General features: G+C 42.8%; 1 protein-coding gene across 1 annotated transcript in view; it reads right to left on the bottom strand.

Moving 5' to 3' along the window:
- Positions 1-9,749, bottom strand: part of TRIM50 (tripartite motif containing 50) — a 32,980-nt gene extending 23,231 nt beyond the window's left edge. Inside the window, exons 1-2 of the mRNA XM_075850800.1 lie at positions 9,345-9,749; positions 3,375-3,470 (exon numbers count right to left, since the gene is read on the bottom strand). Of these exons, the coding sequence (XP_075706915.1) occupies positions 3,375-3,470; positions 9,345-9,749 (501 nt within the window). The remainder of the gene's footprint in view (positions 1-3,374; positions 3,471-9,344) is intronic.
- Positions 9,750-20,304: the final 10,555 nt, after the last annotated feature.

The raw sequence follows: 20,304 nt of genomic DNA, 5'->3' as shown, positions 1-20,304 counted from the left end.
GCTTTTGTCACAACGCATCCTCACCCCAAATTATAGGAGCATGACAAAGGTAATTCTGAAGTTCCTAAAAGTTTCAAGTCAGGCGGGCCATAACCATGCAATAACAAACAGCGATTTCTGTTGATTCCACCATAAACTTGTGCATGTATGTTTATTTCAGTAGGGATCTACATCTAGACATCTAGGGTAGATATCTAACATGCCAATCCATCTTTCCCCTGACATCTGCCGTCGGGCTACAGTTGGCAGACCCCTATCTATATACATGAGATTGTTGGGGTGATCCGATCACTTTCGGTAGGTTCGGTTGAATTTTCTCTCATATATAGTCATCCTTACACCTACGTCAATACGTGCGAATGCTCTTTAATAAAGATATTGCTGTCCTCAAGTGAACAACTCTGTGTGAACTGTGTCCCGATATAATTTTTCTAATGTAAGAGATATATCAGCTAGAACAGGACATGAGTCATTGATTTGCTTGTTTTTCTATAGTCTTGGATTTGGAAAGGGGGGTCAGTTTGTGGGTAGGACCAGAGCAGCCTTATCTCAAACCCTATGAAGGACAAGCCACAAGGACACTTGTGATTCAGTGTGACTGCAACCTAATCACCATGTGGGAGCGTCATTGTGTAAACTTCTAGAAAGTACACAATGAGCTCACATTGTACTAGCACAAACAAGGCATTTTGGTAAACAACAGAAAATTGTAAAATGGAAAGTTTCAATTGAAAAAAACCACATAATGAACAAGGAGGACGGGGTACGTTTTATCACCATTTCTGTGAGCAAATTAGCATTGTTACGTTCTCTTAGCCAATCAGATGCACTGAAAGTGCTCTCTTGGCAGTAACTTTAGTAAATTTATTCAGAAACACAAACGCAACATAGACTTCACCTTGGTAGGGCATTTGATGGACCTGTCTGGTGAGAGAATGCCCTTTAGAGGTTCTAAACAAGGCAAGATCTATGAACTTGACACTAGTCAAAAAAGTCCTACTGTATATTATAGTATCTACATACCCATACCTCCCAACTTTCAAGCATCGCAAAGAGGGACAACTGTCATGCCAACTCACACCTCTAATCCTCACCCATACACACCCAGTTCAGCCCACACAGTATCATGCTCCCAAAGTGCCTCCCACACAGTATAATGCCAAATAGCTGCCCCACACAGTATGATGCCCTCTAGCTGCCACCATACAGTATAATGCCCCCATAGCTGCCATCATAGAGTATAATACCCCCATAGATGCACCTGTACAGTATAACACAGATGCCCCCATACAGTATAAGGCCCACACAGATGCCCACATGCTGTATAATGCCCTCATAGTTGCCCCCATACAGTATAATGCCCACATAAATGCCCCCATACAGTATAATGCCCCTATACAACATAATGCCCCCTTAGCTGCCACTATACAGTATAATGCCCCCTTAACTGCTCCATACAGTATAATGCCTTATAGCTGCCCCATACAGTATAATGCCACCTTAGCTGCCCTCATACAGTATAATGCCCCCTTAGCTGCCCCTAGTGCCAGTGCCCACTAAGATAGTGCCACAGTGTAGATAGTGCCACACACAGTACTAATGTAGATAGCGCCACAGTGTCCCCTGTAGATAGTGCCCCTATATAGTGCCACAGTGCCCATGTAAATAATGCCACACCATCCTTGAAGATAGCGCCACCCCCTGTAGATAGCGATACCTGGAACTCCCTCTAGGTGTGGAATCCCCAGCCAGAGCATCGGCCACGCCATAGCTAGGGGATTCCGCTCCAGGAGGAGTCCCTGACGTCACTGTCCATATGTGTCAAGAATCAAAATTTATTCTCCCATATGTGAAACAGAGATGATGCAAAGGCTGCATTGAGCAGCTGAAACGTTGCATCATCTCTGTTTCACATATGGGAGAATAAATCTGGATTCTTGAAATCTTTGCTGGAGTGCTGCTTCCTTTTTGCATCTACATTGTGGGCATCCATCAGTCAGATTCCTGGAAGCTGGCACCTGTTTTGACCGTGGAGGTCTAGTTCTGCTGTGCTGCACACAATTCTACTTTTTTTACTGTCCGTATATGGACAGTGACATCAGGGGTTCGCTCTAAAAGCGGAATCCCCAGCCAGAGCGTCGGCAATGCTCTGGCCAGGGATTCGGCACCTGCAGGAGCCACTGATGTCACACGCTCTGGCAGGGAATTCCGCTCCAGGAGTAGCCACTGACGTCACTGTCCATATATGGATAGTGGCGTCAAGGGCTTTCCCGGGCTCAGTGCTTAAAGTAGCGAGTTGTGTGTGAGTCCTCGACGAGCGGAGGAGCTCCCTCTGCTCCTTCGCTCTGTACTAATGCGAAAGCAGGGAGCTGACGGTTCCCTGCTTCAGCGTTGGGTTCAACTATATCTGCGTCCTGAGGACAAAGATACAGTTGACACCGAGACATACCACCGGCCGCCTGGGACAGCGGGACACTGCCCAAAATCTGTGACTGCCACGCTGAATCCGGGACAGTTGGGATGTATGTATCAAGTATAGACCATAGGAGAAATTGTGCATACATTTATACATATATACATGTTCCTGGACATAGCCAAAGCAACCAAAATGAAAATATTGATTGTGTACATTACTGGCCACATTTCTGAACTGGGAAATAATGGACAATAGAAATAAGGTTTACATTACAAAGTAACTTTTGTTTTATTTAATGGCTAAAAAGCTAAACTGTCTTTAAAAAGAATCTGTCTGCAATTTTGAGGCTTCAAAACTCCTGACGGAGTGATATAGGGGAGAGGGGGGGTATTGTAAACATATCCTTTGTCACGGTCATGCAAGCTTGTGGCTTCTCCTCACTACATGCTGCCAGCTCGGTCCCTCTGCTTTGAGTGACGTCTCTAACAGTCTCCTGATTGGCCACAGAGCAGGGAGTAGCCCTTGGGACCGCGGCATGAAAAAAATCAATTGAGGGTTTCTCGGTCAAAAAAGTATGTTTACAATTTCCTCCTTCTCCCCTATATCGCTCTGTCAGCAGTTTGGAGGCCTCAAAACTACTGACATATTCACTTTAAGATTCAGTGTGCACAAAATCCACTTTTTGGTAACATTACTCACTGCATTACCATTAACAGAATATATGCTGCCATTTATAATACCTGTATTCTGGCGAATGGTCATTTGATTTGAAATTCTGATAATTCGATTTTTTTTGGGCTAATTACTCAATACATTTTCTCTAACATAATAGTTAAAGTGCACCTCCAGCTCTTCATTTATTGTAATAGGAGTAACTCCATTTAAGTTACCATGAGACACCAGACAAGGCCAAACTAGTAATATTATTGTGAACACAAAATGAATGCACCCCACTCACTAAGATCCGGGTCTTGTTGTTGGTAAGTTTGCTTATTTGTTCCTCCAGGCCTCTTCTCTCTTTCTGTAACTCAGTCATCAGTGCAGACACTTCTTCCTGTAAAGCATCATGACAGAATAATGTCTTCTGTGGCACCAGAGTGGCAGTCATGTAACAGCAATATAGCAACTAAAAAAAAAATATTGGCATAATAGTGCAAGCGAGATAGGGATTTTTTTGGGCAGACTACTTGATGTCCGGTATAGCAAAACTAATGAACTGTTGTGGCGTGCCAAAAAATTACGGATTTAGTAACTGAACATATAGAAAAAAGTTACGGATTTAGTAACAGAAAATATAGATCCAAGCTCTCATTTTTCAGAGGAACTCTGTAAAATGAAAGCAGAAACCTATTTTGCTGCTATGGGTAACTCCTCCACGTGTCCCACACCGCCTAAGGGTCCTCGTGAATGAAAATTAGAGTAGGTAACATGAGGAGCAGTTGCCCAGAGCAACCAAATCAATTCTACCGTTTAATTTCTCCAGGCTAGATAATAAAATTAAATAATTAATTTTATTTGTTGTTCTGCTTCAACAAATTTTCCTATTTTGTACATGTCACTTCTTGAGCCGTTTTTGGAGCTGTTTTTCATTGAGTCAATGGAAAAAGAGCTCCAAAAAGTTCTAGAAAAACACCTGAAAACGTGAAATAAAAATAGCTGAAAATCAGAGACTGTTTTCTCCAAAAACAGCTCCGTAATCTTCAGCCGTTTTTGACTCAATGTGTGAACATACCCTTATTGCTTTAACTTGGACTTCTTCAGAGAAGACAGAGACAAGCAGATGCTTCACCAACACAGAAAGTAAGGGTATGTTCACACGGCAGGAGAAAACAGCACCGTAATTTTAGCCATAATGGCATGTGCAGGCGCTTTTCGCTGCGTCCATTACGGACGTAATTGGAGCTGTTTTTCCATGGAGTCCATGTAAAACGGCTCCATTTACGTCTGAAGAAGTGACAGGCACTTCTTTGACGCGGGCGTCTTTTTTACGCGCCGCCTTTTGACAGCGGCACGTAAAAAAAATGACTGTCAGCACAGAACATCGTAAGACCCATTGTAATGAATGGGCAGATGTTTGCCGACGCTTATGAGCCGCATTTTCGGACGTAATTCGGGGCTAAAACGCCCGAATTACGTCCGTAAATAGTTTGTGTGAACCCAGCCTTAGGGTATGTCCACACGACCTATTTTCGTCCGTTTTTCGGGCAGTAAACGCCCCCGAAAAACTGCCGAAAAATCGGAAGCAGACTCCAAACATGTGTCCATTGATTTCAATGGGAAAACGGCATTCTGTTCGAACGGAGCGTTTTTCGCAGCGTTTTTTTACGCCTAAAAAAACTACCGCGAAAAAGAAGTGCAGGACACTTCTTGGGACGTTTTTGGAGCCGTTTTCCATAGACGCTATTGAAAAAAGCTCCAAAAACGGCCGTAAAAAACAACGCGAAAATCGTGAGTGGCACAAAAAACTTCTGAAAATCAGGAGCTGTTTTCTCTTGAAAACAGCTCTGAAATTTGAGACGTTTTTGACTCTGCGTGTGAACATAACCTATGGCTATGTTCACACAGAGTTTTTTTACGAGTTTTTGACGCGGAAACCGCGCCACCAAACTCGTCACAAACAGCCCGAAAATGGCTCCCATTGATTTCAATGGGAGGCGTCTTTTTCCCGCGAGCGGTAAAACCGCCTCACAGGAGAAAGAAGGGACATGCCCTATCTTCAGGCGTTTACGCCTCTGACCTCCCATTGACTTCAATGGGAGGCAGAGAAAGCGTATTTCGCAGAGTTTTATGCCCGCGGTGCTCAATGGCCGGTTTTTCGCGGCGTGCAGGGAGAGGAAAATCTGCCTCAAACTTCCAAACTGAATTTTGAGGCAGAAATTCTGCATGCAAAAATCTCAGTGTGAACATAGACTAAAGGTGACCATACATAATAGATAAATGTCGGCCGAACCTCCAACTTATTCCCTTTCTTATTAAACCATTAACGACGAGCGACGGATATATCCGTCGCTCTGATCTCGTGGGTACTGCCAGTGTACCCACGCGATCAGCGACAGGAGCACGGCTGTTATACACAGCATTGCTCCTGCCCCAACTGCCAGAATTCAAAATGCTCTCAGATTCCGTCAATAGCGATGGTTGCTGGAAATGGGCCTCTATACACCTATGTAGATACTGCATTAAAAACCAGACGTTTGCAGCTAGAATAGTCATTTACCACATTAACAATGTATAGAGTGTATTTCTGATTAATTTAATGTTATCTTCATTGAAAAAAACTGTGCTTTTCTTTAAAAAATAAGGAAATTTCTAAGTGACCCTAAACTTTTGAACGGTAGTGTATATACAGCACCAGAACCAAGCTCAGTACATAAATACAGGGCCAGAACCAAGCTCAGTACATAAATACAACACCAGCACAAATTTAGTGCAAAGCCTGCCGTATAGGTTTGTATGGCGTAAAATTACAGCTCCCAGCATGGCTCAAAAAATGGTAAGGGTATGCTGGGAGATGCTGTTTCACAAAAACAAAAATAATAATACCACCCATCATCTCGCTGCAGATCATACAGTGACTACAGTACTGATTAGAGGCAGAATAAACATTTACATTAAGTGACTCACAGGTGACGTCAGATTCTAGTTGTTATTTTTCTATTTTCTTCTCCATCTGGTCCAGACCTCTATGATGACTCCTCCCAGCCACAGCCCATTTTTGCACTTTGCCGCTCAGATGTCTTCAGCTTCTCACTTTTCAAACATTTCTGCACCTTTATATGAAGATAAAGTTCTCATGGTGCCAGACACTACGCCCCTAAATATAATAGTGCCATACACTGCACCTCTAATTATAATAGCACCATACACTGTGTCCCACACACACACACACTGTGCTCCCTGTAGATAATGCCCCCATAGAGCCTCCTTTAAATAGTTACCTACTTATATCCCCCTGTAGTGACCCCCATAGAGCCCCTGTAGATAGTGACCCCCATAGAGCCCCTGTAGATAGTGCCCCATATAGCCCCCCTGTAGATAGTGCCCATATAGCCCCCTGTATATAGTGCCTCATATATAGACCCTTTTGAAAATAGTGCCCCACATATAACTTCCCTGCAGATAGTGTAGACATGTAGCCCGCTGTAGATAGTGCCCCACATATAGCCCACCCCTGTAGATAGTGACCCACATATAACTCCCCCTGTATATAGTGCCCCACATATGGCTCCCCCTGTAGATAGTGCTCCACATATAGCCCACCCCTGTAGATAGTGCCCTACATATATCTTCCCCTATAGATAGTGCCTCACATATAGCCCACCCCTGTATATAGTGCCTCACATATAGCTCCCCTGTAGATAGTGCTCCACATATAGCCCACCCCTGTATATAGTGTTCAACATATAGCCCACCCCGGCAGATAGTGTCATACAGTTAGGTCCAGAATTATTTGGATAGTGACACAATCTGCATGATTTGGGCTCTGCATGCCACCACATTGGATTTGAAATGAAACAACTGAGATGCAATTGAAGTGTAGACTTTCAGGTTTAATTCAAGGGGTTGAAAAAATTTATCCTGTGAAACGTTTAGGAATTGCAACCATTTTTCTACACAGCCTCCTCATTTCAGGGGCCAAAAAGTAATTGGACAAATTAACATTACCATAAATAAAATTTGTTTTTTTTAATACCTTGTAGAGAATCCTTTGCAGGCAATGACTGCCTGAAGTTTGGAACCCATGGACATCACCAAACACTGTGTTTCTTCCTTTGTGATGCTTTGCCAGGACTTTACTTCAGCTGTCTTTAGTTGTTCCTTGTTTGTGGGTCTTTGTGCCTTAAGTTTTGTCTTAAGCAGGTGAAATGCATGCTCGATCGGGTTGAGATCTAGTGATTGACTTGGCCATTGCAGAATATTCCACTTCTTTGCCTTAAAAAACTCCTGGTTTGCTTTCGCAGTATGTTTTGTGTCATTGTTCATCTGTACTGTGAAGCGACGTCCAATCAACCTTGCTGCATTTGGTTGGATCTGAGCAGAAAGTATATCCCTGAACACTTCAGAATTCATCCGGCTGCTTCTGTCTTCAGTCACATCCTCAATAAACACTAGTGACCCAGTGCCTTTTGCAGCCATACATGCCCATGCCATCACACTGCCTCCACCATGTTTTACAGAGGATGTGGTGTGCTTTGGATCATGAGCCGTTCCAAGCCTTCTCCATACTTTCTTCCTCCCATCATTCTGGTACAGGTTGATCTTAGTTTCATCTGTCCAAAGAATGTTGTTCCGGAACTGGGCGGCTTCTTTACATGTTGTTTGGCAAGTCAAATCTGGCCTTTCTATATTTGGGGCTGATTAATGGTTTGCACCTTATGGTGAACCCTCTGTATTTGATCTCATGAAGTCTTCTCTTTATGGTAGACTTAGATACTGATACACCTACTTCCAGGAGAGTGTTCTTCACTTGGGTCGTCTTCCGTGGACGTCCAGGCCTTTTGGAGTTCACGAGATCACCAGTGCGCTATTTCTTTTCAAGAATGTACTAAACTGTTGATTTGGCCACTCTTAACATTTGTGCTAGCTCTCTGATGGATTTCTTCTTTTTTTTTTCAGCCTAACGATTGGCTGTTTCACTTGCATTGAGAGATCCTTTGACCTCATGTTGTGGGTTCACAGCAACAGTTCCAAATGCAAATGTCACACCTGGAATCAACTCCAGACCTTTTACCTGCTTAATTTATGATGGATTAATGAGGGAATAGCCCATGCAGTCCATTAAATAGCTTTTGAGATAATTGTCCAATTACCTTTGGTCCCTTGAAAAAGGGACAGCTACATATTAAAGAGCTGTAATTTCTAATCCCTTCCTCAAATTAGCATGTGAATACCCTCAAATTAAAGCTGAGAGTGGGCACTTTAAGCCCATATTGATTATATTACTGTATATTCAATCTGTTTTGTTAAATATCTAAAATGCCAAAACTTGTGTCACTGTCCAAATAATTCTGGACCTAACCGTATATCTCCCCTTATAGATAGTGCCTTACATATAGCCCACCCCTGTAGATAGTGCCGCACATATAGCTTCCCCTGTAGATAGTGCTCCACATATAGCCCACCCCTGTGTATAGTGCCCCACATATAGCCCCCCCGTAGATAGAGCTGACCCCTGTAGATAAAGCCCCCCCTGTAGATAATGCCACTCACACTTTTATTACAAAAAAAACACCAAACTTTACATACTCACCTTAATCCCGTTCCCGCGCCGTCCGATGGCAATGCATACCTGCTCTCTTCTGAGCAGGCCTGTTGGGGTTGAGCGACACAAGCAGCGCGATGACGTCATCGCGCCGCTTGCGTCGTTGAAAGGCTCTGATTGACAGGGCAAATCATTCTGCCCTGCCAATCAGCGGCTTTTATAGATGCAAGCGGCGCGATGACGTCATCGCGCCGCTTGTTTGGTTGAAAGGTGCTGATTGGCAGAGCAAGTCATTCTGCCCTGCGAATCAGCGCCTTTCAGAGACGCAAGCGGTCATTTAAAGGGGCTGAATGGTCAGACACGGAATGTACCCGGCTATTCATCGCTTATGCTTGTAATTGTATCTGCGTCCTATAGACGCAGGTACAATTATAGTGCAGGAGGGGTGGCGGCGGCTGGTTTCAGTGGCGCCGCCACCCTCTCAGAGAGGCTGCATGGACGGTGCGGCCCTGGCGCCCCCCACCTTCCGTCTTAGTTGCACCTGGGGCACATGCCCCGCCTACACCCCCAGGTGGGACCCGCATCTGACATTTATGACATATCCTGTGGATATGTCATAAATGTCCCTTATGGGAAAACCCCTTTAAAGTAAAACCTTAAACATATGTTTCTCCAAGAAAGAAGTCGTTTTCTAGTCTATTGCACATCATAAAATACCCAATTTACCTTCATTCTACTATACACACTGGTGAGTGGTTTGATAGGGTGTTGCCGGTGGTCCCCAATAGTTCCACATAGGCCACAGATGACTTCCTGATCCTGTTCACAGTATAAACACAGTGGATTATTATGATACGGACATGTCTCTGTTGCTGCTTGCTCCTCACTCAGCATCTTCAAGGTCTCAATAAGACGCTTCAGTGTAACATTAGGAGGAGAGGAGCTGTAGTCCACTTCCTGCCGACACACAGGGCATAACAGATGGATGTGTGATTCCTTCATCAGTCCCCATAGGCAGTCTCTGCAGTAGGAGTGTCCACATTGCAACATAGCAGGGTCTTTAAATACCTCCAGGCAGATTGGACAAGTTAACTGCTTTTCCAATACAGGGAGCCTTATATTACAAGCCATTCTTCTTAATATGGACCTGTAGAAGTACATCACAAAAAGTATTATAATAAAACAGTACAATAGAAAATAGTAATAGAGTAATTATTTCGATTATAGGCACAAAATTCCCAAAAAAGTTACTATGCTCTGAAATGACTAATAGTGACTGAGAATGTAATCTGTAAATTCTTGTTATGTTCTTAATTACAAACATTGGGGAAGATTTACCAAAACTAGTACATGGTAAAAGTACACTCAATGTAATAAATCTACAATATTACCCTATTTTAGAAACATTAGCACTCATTCCTAGCTGTAGTGGTAGAACTATTAGCCTGTAATAGCAACATATGTTTTTGTATATACACAATTTACAGACAAGTATGGAAATACATTGGCTTTAACCCCTTCCCTCTTTAGCCACTTTTGACCTTCCTGACAGAGCCTCATTTTTCAAATCTGACATGTTTCACTTTATGTGGTAATAACGTTGAAATGCTTTCACCTATCCGGGCGATTCTGAGATTGTTTTCTCGTGACACATTGGACTTTAAGATAGTGGTAAAATTTGGTCGATACATTCAGTATTTAATTGTGAAAAACACGAAAATATAGTGAAAAATTGCAAAAATTAGCATTTTTCTCAATTTAAATGTATCTGCTTGTAAGACAGGCAGTAATACCACACAAAATTGTTGCTAATTAACATCCCCCATATGTCTACTTTAGATTGGCATCGTTTTTTGAACATCCTTTTATTTTTCTATGACCTCACAAGGCTTAGAACTTTAGCAGCAATTTCTCACATTTTCAAGAAAATTTCAAAAGGCTATTTTTACAGGGGCCAGTTCAGTTGTGAAGTGGTTTTGAGGGCCTTATATATTAGAAACCCCCAAAAAGTCACCCCATTTTAAAAACTTCACCCCTCAAAGTATTCAAAACAGCATTTAGAAAATGTCTTAACCCTTTACACATTTCACAGGAATTAAAGCAAAGTAGAGGTGAAATTTACAAATTTCATATTTTTTTGCAGAAATTTTTTTTTAATACAATTTTTTTTATAACACAGAAGGTTTTACCAGAGAAATGCAACTCAATATTTGTTGCCCAGTTTCTGCAGTTTTAGGAAATATCCCACATGTGGCCGTAGCGTGCTACTGGACTGAAGCACCGGCCTCAGAAGCAAAGGAGCACCTAGTGGATTTTGGGGCCTTATTTTTGTTAGAATATATTTTAGGCACCATGTCAGGTTTGAAGGGCTCTTGCGGTGCCAAAACAGTGAAAATCCCCCAAAAGTGACCCCATCTGGGAAACTAGACACCTCAAGGAAATTATCTAGGGGTGTAGTGAGCATTTTGACCGCACAGGTTTTTTACAGAAATTATTGGAAGTAGGCCGTGAAAATTAAAATCAACATTTCTTCAAAGAAAATGTAGGTTTAGCGATTTTTTTTCTCATTTCCACAAGGACTAAAGGAGAAAAAGCATCGCAAAATTTGTAAAGCAATTTCTCCCGAGTAAAACACTACCCCACATGTGGTAATAAATGGATATTTGGACACACGGCAGGGCTTAGAAGGGAAAGAGCGCCGTTTGGCTTTTGGAGCTCAAATTTAGCAGGAATAGTTTGAGAGGCGATGTCACATTTACAAAGCCCCTGAGGGGACAAAACAGTGGAAACCCCCCACAAGTGACCCCATTTCGGAAACTACACCCATTGAGGAAATTATCTAGGGGTATAGTGAGCGTTTTGACCCCACAGGTTTTTTGCATAAATTATTGGAAGTAGGCTGTGAAAATGATAATCTAAATTTTTTCAAAGAAAATGTAGGTTTAGCTAATTTATTCTCATTTCCACAAGGACTGAAGGAGAAAAAGCACCGTAAAATTTGTAAAGCAATTTCTCCCGAGTAAAACAATACCCCACATGTGGTAATAAACGGTTGTTTGGACACACGGCAGGGCTTAGAAGGGAAAGAGCGCCATTTGGCTTTTGGAGTCCACATTTAGCAGGAATGGTTTGCGGAGGCCATGTCACATTTACGAAGCCCCTGAGGGGACAAAACAGTGGAAACCCCCCACAAGTGACCCCATTTTGGAGACTACACCCATTGAGGAAATTATCTAGGGGTATAGTGAGCGATTTGACCCCACAGTTTTTTTGCAGAAAATATTGGAAGTAGGCCCTGAAAATAATAATCTACATTTTTTCAAAAAAAATCTAGGTTTAGCTAATTTTTTCTCATTTCCAGAAGGACTGAAGGAGAAAAAGCACCACAAAATTTGTAAAGCAATTTCTCCCGAGTAAAACAATACCCCACATGTGGTAATAAACGGCTGTTTGGACACACGGCAGGGCTTAGAAGGGAAACAGCACTATTTGGCTTTTTGAGATCACATTTAGCAGGAATGGTTTGCGGAGGCCATGTCACATTTGCAAAGCCCCTGAGGGGACAAAACAATGAAAACGCCCAAAAAGGGACTCCATTTAGGAAACTACACCTCTTGAGGAATTCATCTAGGGGTGTAGTAAGCATTTTGACCCCACAGACGTTTCATAGAATTTATTAGAATTAGGCAGTGAAAATAAAAACAGTCCTTTTTCTTCAATAAGACGTAGCTTTAGCGCAAATTTTTTCATTTTCTCAACAAATAAAGGAAAAAAAGAACCCAAAATTTGTAAAGCAATTTCTCCCGAGTACGGCAATACCCCATATGTGGTCATAAACTGCTGTTTGGGCAAACGGCAGGGCTCAGAAGGAATGACCGCCATTTGGAGTGCAGATGTTGCTGGATTGGTTTCTGGGCGCCTGTGGGCCCAAAACAGTGGAAACCCCCCAGAAGTGACCCCATTTTGGAAACGACACCCCTCAATGCATTTACCAAGGGGTGTAGTAAGCATTTTAACCCTGCAGGTGTTTTGTAGAAATTAGTGTTCACTCGATGTTGCAGAGTGAAAATGGGATTTTCTTCCATAGATATGCCAATATGTGGTGCCCGGCTTGTGCCACCATAACAAGACAGCCCTCTAATTATTATGCGGTGTTTCCCGGTTTTAGAAACACCCTACATGTGGCCCTAATCTTTTGCCTGGACATATGACAGGGCTCAGGAGTGAAGAGTACCATGCGGAGTGGAGGCCTAATTTGGCGATTTACAAAGTATTGGTTCACAACTGCAGAGGCTCAGATGTGAAATAATAAAAAGAAACCCCTGAGAAGTGACCCCATTATGGAAACTGCACCCCTCAAGGCATTTATTAAGAGGTGTAGTGAGGATTTTCACCCAACAGGTCTTTTCCATAAATGAATGCACTGCGGATGGTGCAAATTAAAAATTTATATTTTTCCCTAGATATGCCATTCAGTGGCAAATATGTCATGCCAAGCTTATGACACTGGAGACACACACCCCAAAAATTGTTAAAAGGGTTCTCCCGGGTATGACGATGCCATATATGTTGAAGGAAACTGCTGTTTGGGCACGCTGTAGGGTTCAGAGCCGAGGGAGCACCATTTGGCTTTTGGAGAGCGGATTTTGCTTGGTACTAAATTTGTTTGAGTATTGCTGGTGTTTTATAATGTGGGGGTACATGTAAGCGGGGCGGAGTATATAAGGGGCATAGTCAGGTGGTATGAAAAAAAAATAATAATCCATAGATGTGTGTTACGCTGTGAAGCAATCCTTTCCGCACAGGCCAGTGTCGCACTGATAAATGGTGTAATTTCTTATCCCCCTTTTGGTCCACACCTTTGTAGTTTGAGGAATTTTGCTGGGAAGTGTTGTCCTGGTATAATACGGGCACCGTCGAATCCAGCGGATATGTTTGGGCCCTCCCTTTCCTGGTTCCCTAATTTTAGGTCCTTGATAAATCGCCTCTTCAAACAGAAGAAATGTTCCCCTCGGGCACAACTGCATATTTTTTTATTTCCTGACTTATTGGAGCCATAACTAATTTTATTTTTCATAGACGTAGCGGTATGAGGGCTGGTTTGTTGCGGGATGAGCTGTAGTTATTATTGGTACCATTTTGGGGTACATGTGACTTTTTGATCACCTTTTATCCTATTTTTTGGGATGCCAGGTAAACAAAAAAATGCAATTCTGGCACAGCTTTTTTCGTTTTTTTTATACAGCGTTCACCATGCGTTATAAACTACATGTTAACTTTATTCTGTGGGTCAGTACGATTCTGGCGATACCTAATTTATAGCATTTTTTTATGTTTTACAACTTTTTTCACAATAAAATTACTTTTGTAAAAAGAATGTATTTTTTTTCTGTCGCAAAGTTGTGAGAACCATAACGTTTTAATTTTTTTGTCGACGGAGGTGTATGAGGGCTTGTTTTTTGCGGGACGAGCTATAGTTTTTATAGGTACCATTTTTGGATACGTGCGACTTTTTGATCACTTTTTATTCTAATATTTGTAGGGCAAAGTGACTAAAAAACAGAAACTCTGGTAACGTTTTTTACGGTTTTTTTTACGCTGTTCACCGCGTGCAATAAATAATACAATATTTTGATACCTCAGGTCGTTACGGTCGTGGCGATACCAAATACATATGGTTTATTATTATTTTTCAATAATAAAGGACTTGATAAGAGTAAAAGGGGGATTGTGTTTTATTTGATTACTTGAAACTTTTATTGTTTTCAAACTTTTATTTTTTGCACTTTTTTTTACACTTTTTTATACTTTTTTTACACTTTTCTTCAAGTCCCACTAGGGGACTTGAAGGTCCAACGGTCAGATTTTTTTTTTTCTAATACATTGCACTACCTATGTAGTGCAATGTATTAGATCTGTCAGTCATTCACTGACAGCAAGCCGATTAGGCTTCGCCTCCCGGCGGGGCCTAATAGGCTTCCGTAATGTCAGAGCAGGAGACCATTGTGTCTCCTGTTGCCATTACAGCAGTCGCCAGTCCCGATTGCCTGTCAGGGCTGGCGATCTGCTAGTAACCGCTACGATGCAGCAATCGCTTACGATTGCTGCATCGAAGGGGTTAATGGCAGGGATCGGAGCTAGCTCCGGTTCCTGCCATTACAGGTGGATGTCAGCTGTACAGTACAGCTGACATCCACCGCTGATGACGCCGGATCAGCTCCTGACCCGGCGCCATCTTGCCGGCAGCTACGGAAGCCGATCAGGCTCCGCCGCCGGGCGGATCTTGACCGGCTTCGGTGCTAGGCAGACCGGGAGGCCAGTATTAGGCCTCCGGTTGCCATTGCAGCCACCGGAACCCCGGCAATTTCATTGCTGGGGCTCCGATGAGCTGCAAACACCTTAAGTGCAGCGATCGCGTTTGAGCGCTGCACTTAAGGGGTTTAATGGCGGGGATCGAAGCTAATTTCGGTCCCCGCCGTTACAGTCGGATGTCAGCTGTAAGATACAGCTGAGATCCGGTGATGATGGCACCGACTCTGAGCCGGTGCCAAACATTTGACGTACATGTACGGCATTTTGCGGGAAGTCAATGCTTTCCATGACGTACATGTACGTCAAATGTCGGGAAGGGGTTAAAGATAATTAAGTTAACATTAGAGACTGCTTGGTTATTTCTATGGGGAGTGGGTCATGGAGGCCTAGTTTATTACAAATGCTTGTTCAGGAATATTGGTGCACATTGCAACAACCCAGAAAGTTATTTCACTGCAAATGATCTGACAGCACGTGGGATATTGTTTTGATGTCACAGGAATTATTGGGGCCTGTCATGGTGTATGTACGAGTCTCATCATGTGTGAACCTATCCAACCTACATTAGAGGGGTTGTCCACTACCGGACAACTGATGACCTATCCACCAAACTACACCACACAGGAGAGCTGACTGGTCCTCTTGACTACTCCACAAAGGAGAGGTGACAGATCCTCTTTACCACACTGCACAGGAGAGCTGACCGGTCCTCTTTACTACGCCACAAAGAAGAGCTGACAGAACCTCTTTGCAGCAGCACACAGGAGAGCTGATGGGGTTCTCTTTACTATACCACATAGAAGAGCTGATAGGACCTTTTTACGACACAGGTCAGCTGACATCTCCTCCAAACTACACAACACACATGAGAGCTGACTGGTCCTCTTGAATACTCCACACAGGAGAGCTGACAGATCCCCTTTAATATACCACATAGGAGAGCTGACACGTCTTTTTTACTACACCACACAGTAGAGCTGACAGGACCTCTTTACTGCATTACACAGGAGAGCTGATGGGGGTCATCTTACTATAACAGACAGGAGAGCTGACAGGACCTATTCACTACAGTTGGGCATTCAGAAAGTCATTAGCAATTAGCATAAATCTAAAATAGGTCATAACTCCGTCAAAATTGATTGTTTTTCTAAATAAAAAAACACTGCTGTAATCTACATTACAGCGTGGATCACATTATGTAGAAGATAGGCCACTTATAATCTGGTGACAGAGCCTCTTTAAGACCTCATATCAAAGAGCGGTACAAAAGTATTAAACAATCCTATACAGAGTAAATAGCACATCAGTACCAAGTGTACAAGGTCAATTTTAAACAAAAACACACGGATATATTACGTCACAGTAAGTATATTTAATCGAAAACAAACACTAAACAAACAGCCTTTCCTTTTTCAGATGAAAATGTGAGAAAAAAATTAGGTGAGGACCAGTCAATAGCAGCAGTTAATGGAGGAACGGGGGACCGCAGAGAGATGGGGGTCATCTTTACCATACCACACAGAAGAGCTAACATGACCGCTTCAATACACCACTCAAGAGAGCGGAAAAGTAATCTTTGCTGCACCCCACAGGAGAGTTAACAGGTGCCCTTTACTACACCACCAAAAGGGTATTATAAGTCTATAGTGGATCAATCCCTATTTAGACCCCCCAGCTATTAGTCAGAAATGAGAGCCATTTCAAAGATCGATTACTTCTAAATGACAAACACATTCAGCATAATGATGAAATCACAAGTCAGATTTTCACAAAATATTAGTGTGTAAAACACTAAATAAACTTTACTTACAGTGGCTACAATTGGCCCATTTAATGACCAGTGGTGGGTGAATGGACCAAGAATCAGGTCATGTATAGGGAGATACTGACTTTTTGATGAGTGAAGCACTTTATTTCATACATAGTTTTTTAACATATGTTCTTCCACGGAATCTTTTTAACAACTAACTTTCAAAGAGATAAAGGGTGCATGGGAGCCCTAATGCATAAATGCCACCAGCAGTAAAGGTGGGTCTCAGAGCACTGCCACCAACCATAGACGTCATTGATATCTTACATATATAAGGCTGGGTTCACACACCCTATTTACGGACGTAATTCGGGCGTTTTAACCTCGAATTACGTCCGAAAATACAGCTCCAAAGTGCCGGCAAACATCTGCCCAGTCATTTGAATTGGCTTTACGATGTTCTGTGCCGACGGTCATTTTTTTTATGTGCTGCTGTCAAAAGACGGCGCGTTAAAAAGACGCCTGCGTCAAACAAGTGCCTGTCACTTCTTGGGACGTAATTGGAGCCGTTTTCCATTGACTCCATAGAAAAACAGCTCCAATTACGTCCGTAATGGATGCTGCGAAAAACGCCTGCACATGCCATTACGGCTGAAATTCAGGAGCTGTTTTTTCCTGAAAACAGCTCCGTAATTTCAGGCGTAGCGGACGTGTACGTGTGAACATACCCTCACACTGATATATTTAGCTGCAGTTTGCCCAGTGTTCCTTCTATTGTTCCCAATATGCAATATATGTGATGTGTTGGTCAACTTTGTATTAAAATGAACTTTTGTCAAACACTGGTCACATTTATGATAAGTAGAGGAAATGTGAAGTACCTCTGAATGGCTTCTGCCTAGTCTATAAAGAACATACCTGCTGTTAGGTCAGCGAGCAGCCGGCACGGTCCTAGGAAATGTACGGATTGCACGTTTGTGTAACGACTCCAGAGCCTCCTTATCTTGCAGTCATGTGAGGCGGGTGCAGTTGTTTCTGAGCTAATAGTGGTGAGCAGGTACTGTGAGGAACAATACATTTGTAGAACACCAACCAACATTAACCCCATCAGAGCGAGCAAGGAAAAAGAAGTCCCAGTTTGAGTTTCCATTTTAGAAATAAAGGTCACATGCACACGGCCGTGCTCGTAATCACGGCCCGCGATAATGGGCATGGCTGGCCGCTGACGGCCGCGGACAGCCACTCGTATTTTTGGCCCTTGCTCCAATACAAAGTATGGGAGCACGGCCCGCAAAAATCAAAAGAATGGACATGTTTCATAATTTGACGTATACTTCTACGGGCCGGACACCTTTCCTCAAATATACGGGAAGGTGTCCGTGGTCTATAGAAATGAATGGGTCCGTAATTACGGATGAAAAATACGATCGTGTGCATGGGGCCTTAAAGGGTTTTGCAGTCCTAAGAAATTTATAGTCTATCCTCAGGTAGGTAAGGCTCAGGTAAAAATCTGGGGTATTATGTGGGATCTCATGAGAGCCAAGGAACGTTTTGCTTGTAGGTAAAAAGTATCTTTGATTGAAGTTTCTTTTAAAGGGTTTTTTGAGTCCTGAAATGAAGAAATGAATGGCCTACCCTCAGAATAGGCCATCAATACATGATCAGTGGGGGTGTGATTCCAGGCACCCCCGCCGATCAGCTGTTTTGAAGGAGCCACGACGCTGCTTTCGCTTAATTTTAAACTGCTCATACTCTGAATCGCCGATACACTTGTAGCGGCGGTTCACAGTATAACAGCCTTGTCCCATTCAAGAGCGGAGTAATTGATGGTATATTGGAAAATGTTAGAACTTTTCATTATACAATGAATTAAATTTTATTTGCAGAGACCGGAATACCCCTTTAAGTTGAGGGGACTGTCACTTACCCTAGATAGAAGCACATAGTTATTAGTCATCAACACTTCTAGTCCCTACTACCAGGGAGAGGAAGATGGTGGTGAGGACCCAGAGATGGCAGCAGATGACCAGACAGCAGCACAAACCCGCATTCGATATTCTAGCTGCGATATTTGTAAGTAGGGGGAGAGTACTCAATTGGTTTTAAGCAATTATTGCAAAAATTCCAACACTTGGAATTTCTTAAGATATCGTAAACGCATGACATGACATGTACACATGCCATGTTATGCGACCCCTTAGGGTTACATTGCCTGGGATATCGCAATGCGTTTCCCAGGCATGCGAAAATGCGATTGTCGCATAGAAAAGCGATGTGATAAGTACAAATATAATGGTGGTTTCTCTTGGCTCAAATACCCACAAAATCTCTCTCAGAAGTAACAAGAAATAAAAGCATCAAGGTAAGTAAAAATCTTTAAAATTTCTAGGCGGCACGCCAAACACTCTCGCCCGACCCTGGGTTTCGCCCTTCCGGCTTCCTCTGGGGCATTGTTACTTCTGTGAGTATGTATTAAACTTGGCGTGGAGCAATCTTTTTGCAGAGGGTGTTGCACTATGTGTCTTCCTTTTTCCATCTATTAGAGACATAAGATCCTTTTCCTACCAGGAGTTCTTTGAATGTGGAGAGAGACGATAAGGAGCTTGGTGGAACTACAAGGATAAGGCCTCATGCACACGACCGTAGTGTTTTTCTGGTCCGCAAATTCCAGGACCGCGTTCCGTGAAATGTCATCCGCAGTTCATCCGTATGTAATCCGCAGTTCATCCGTATGTAATCCGCAAAATGCGGATGAAAAAAAAAAAGCCTAGGTAAAACAGGATGACGACAGAACTCATTCCCGGTCGTTGCCTAGCAACACTTCCGCAAATCCGCAAAACTGCGGATGACACACGGAGGTGTATCCGCAATTTCCACGGGCCCATTGACTTCTATTTGCATGTCCGCATCGAATTTGCGGGCCGTAATAAGACATGTCCTGAGTTTCTGCGGCACGGATTTGCGGACATGCGGAGACCCGTGAAAACACGGATAGTGTGTATGGGCCCATAGAAATGAATGGGTCCGCAATTCTCCCGTGGATTTGCGGGGGAATTGCGGACGCAAAAACACGGTCGTGTGCATGAGGCCTAAGAATTACCATCCACACCCTCATTGGATTGCGGACTGTCCACTGCATTTTTCTGGGAGAGAGCCCATACTGAATGATATTGGACTGTTACCAGTGCCATCTGAGCGGTAAACTTCACTGTACTTTATAGATGTGATAAGTACATTGTGATTTTCTGTGACATCACGTGTAATTTTTGAGATTTATCCTTGTCTTCTATTTAAGATTAAAAAAAAATCGAAAAAAAAAAAAATCGCAATGCCATCATGCTATAACACCTATAGGGGAAAGAAATTTGCATTTCTTAGGCTATAATGTAGTATCAAGTATAATGCATTTCTGCGGGGTTGTGATTTCACGCGATCGCAGTATTTCATGCAATTTTTCCCTGATAGAGTTGTATTAACCCCTTTGGGAAGCCATTTTTTGATTTTTCATTTTTGTTTTTCACTCCCCGCATTCCAAGAGCCATAACTTTTTTATTTTTCCGTTAATAGAGTAGTGTGAGGGCTTACTTTTTGCGGGAGGAGTTGTCGTTTATTTTGGTACCATTT

The sequence above is a fragment of the Rhinoderma darwinii genome, chromosome 2 (assembly GCF_050947455.1).
Source record: "Rhinoderma darwinii isolate aRhiDar2 chromosome 2, aRhiDar2.hap1, whole genome shotgun sequence".
NCBI classification, from domain to species: domain Eukaryota; kingdom Metazoa; phylum Chordata; class Amphibia; order Anura; family Rhinodermatidae; genus Rhinoderma; species Rhinoderma darwinii.
Note: the sequence above shows the minus strand (reverse complement) of the source record. Positions and strands in the feature narration are given on the sequence as shown.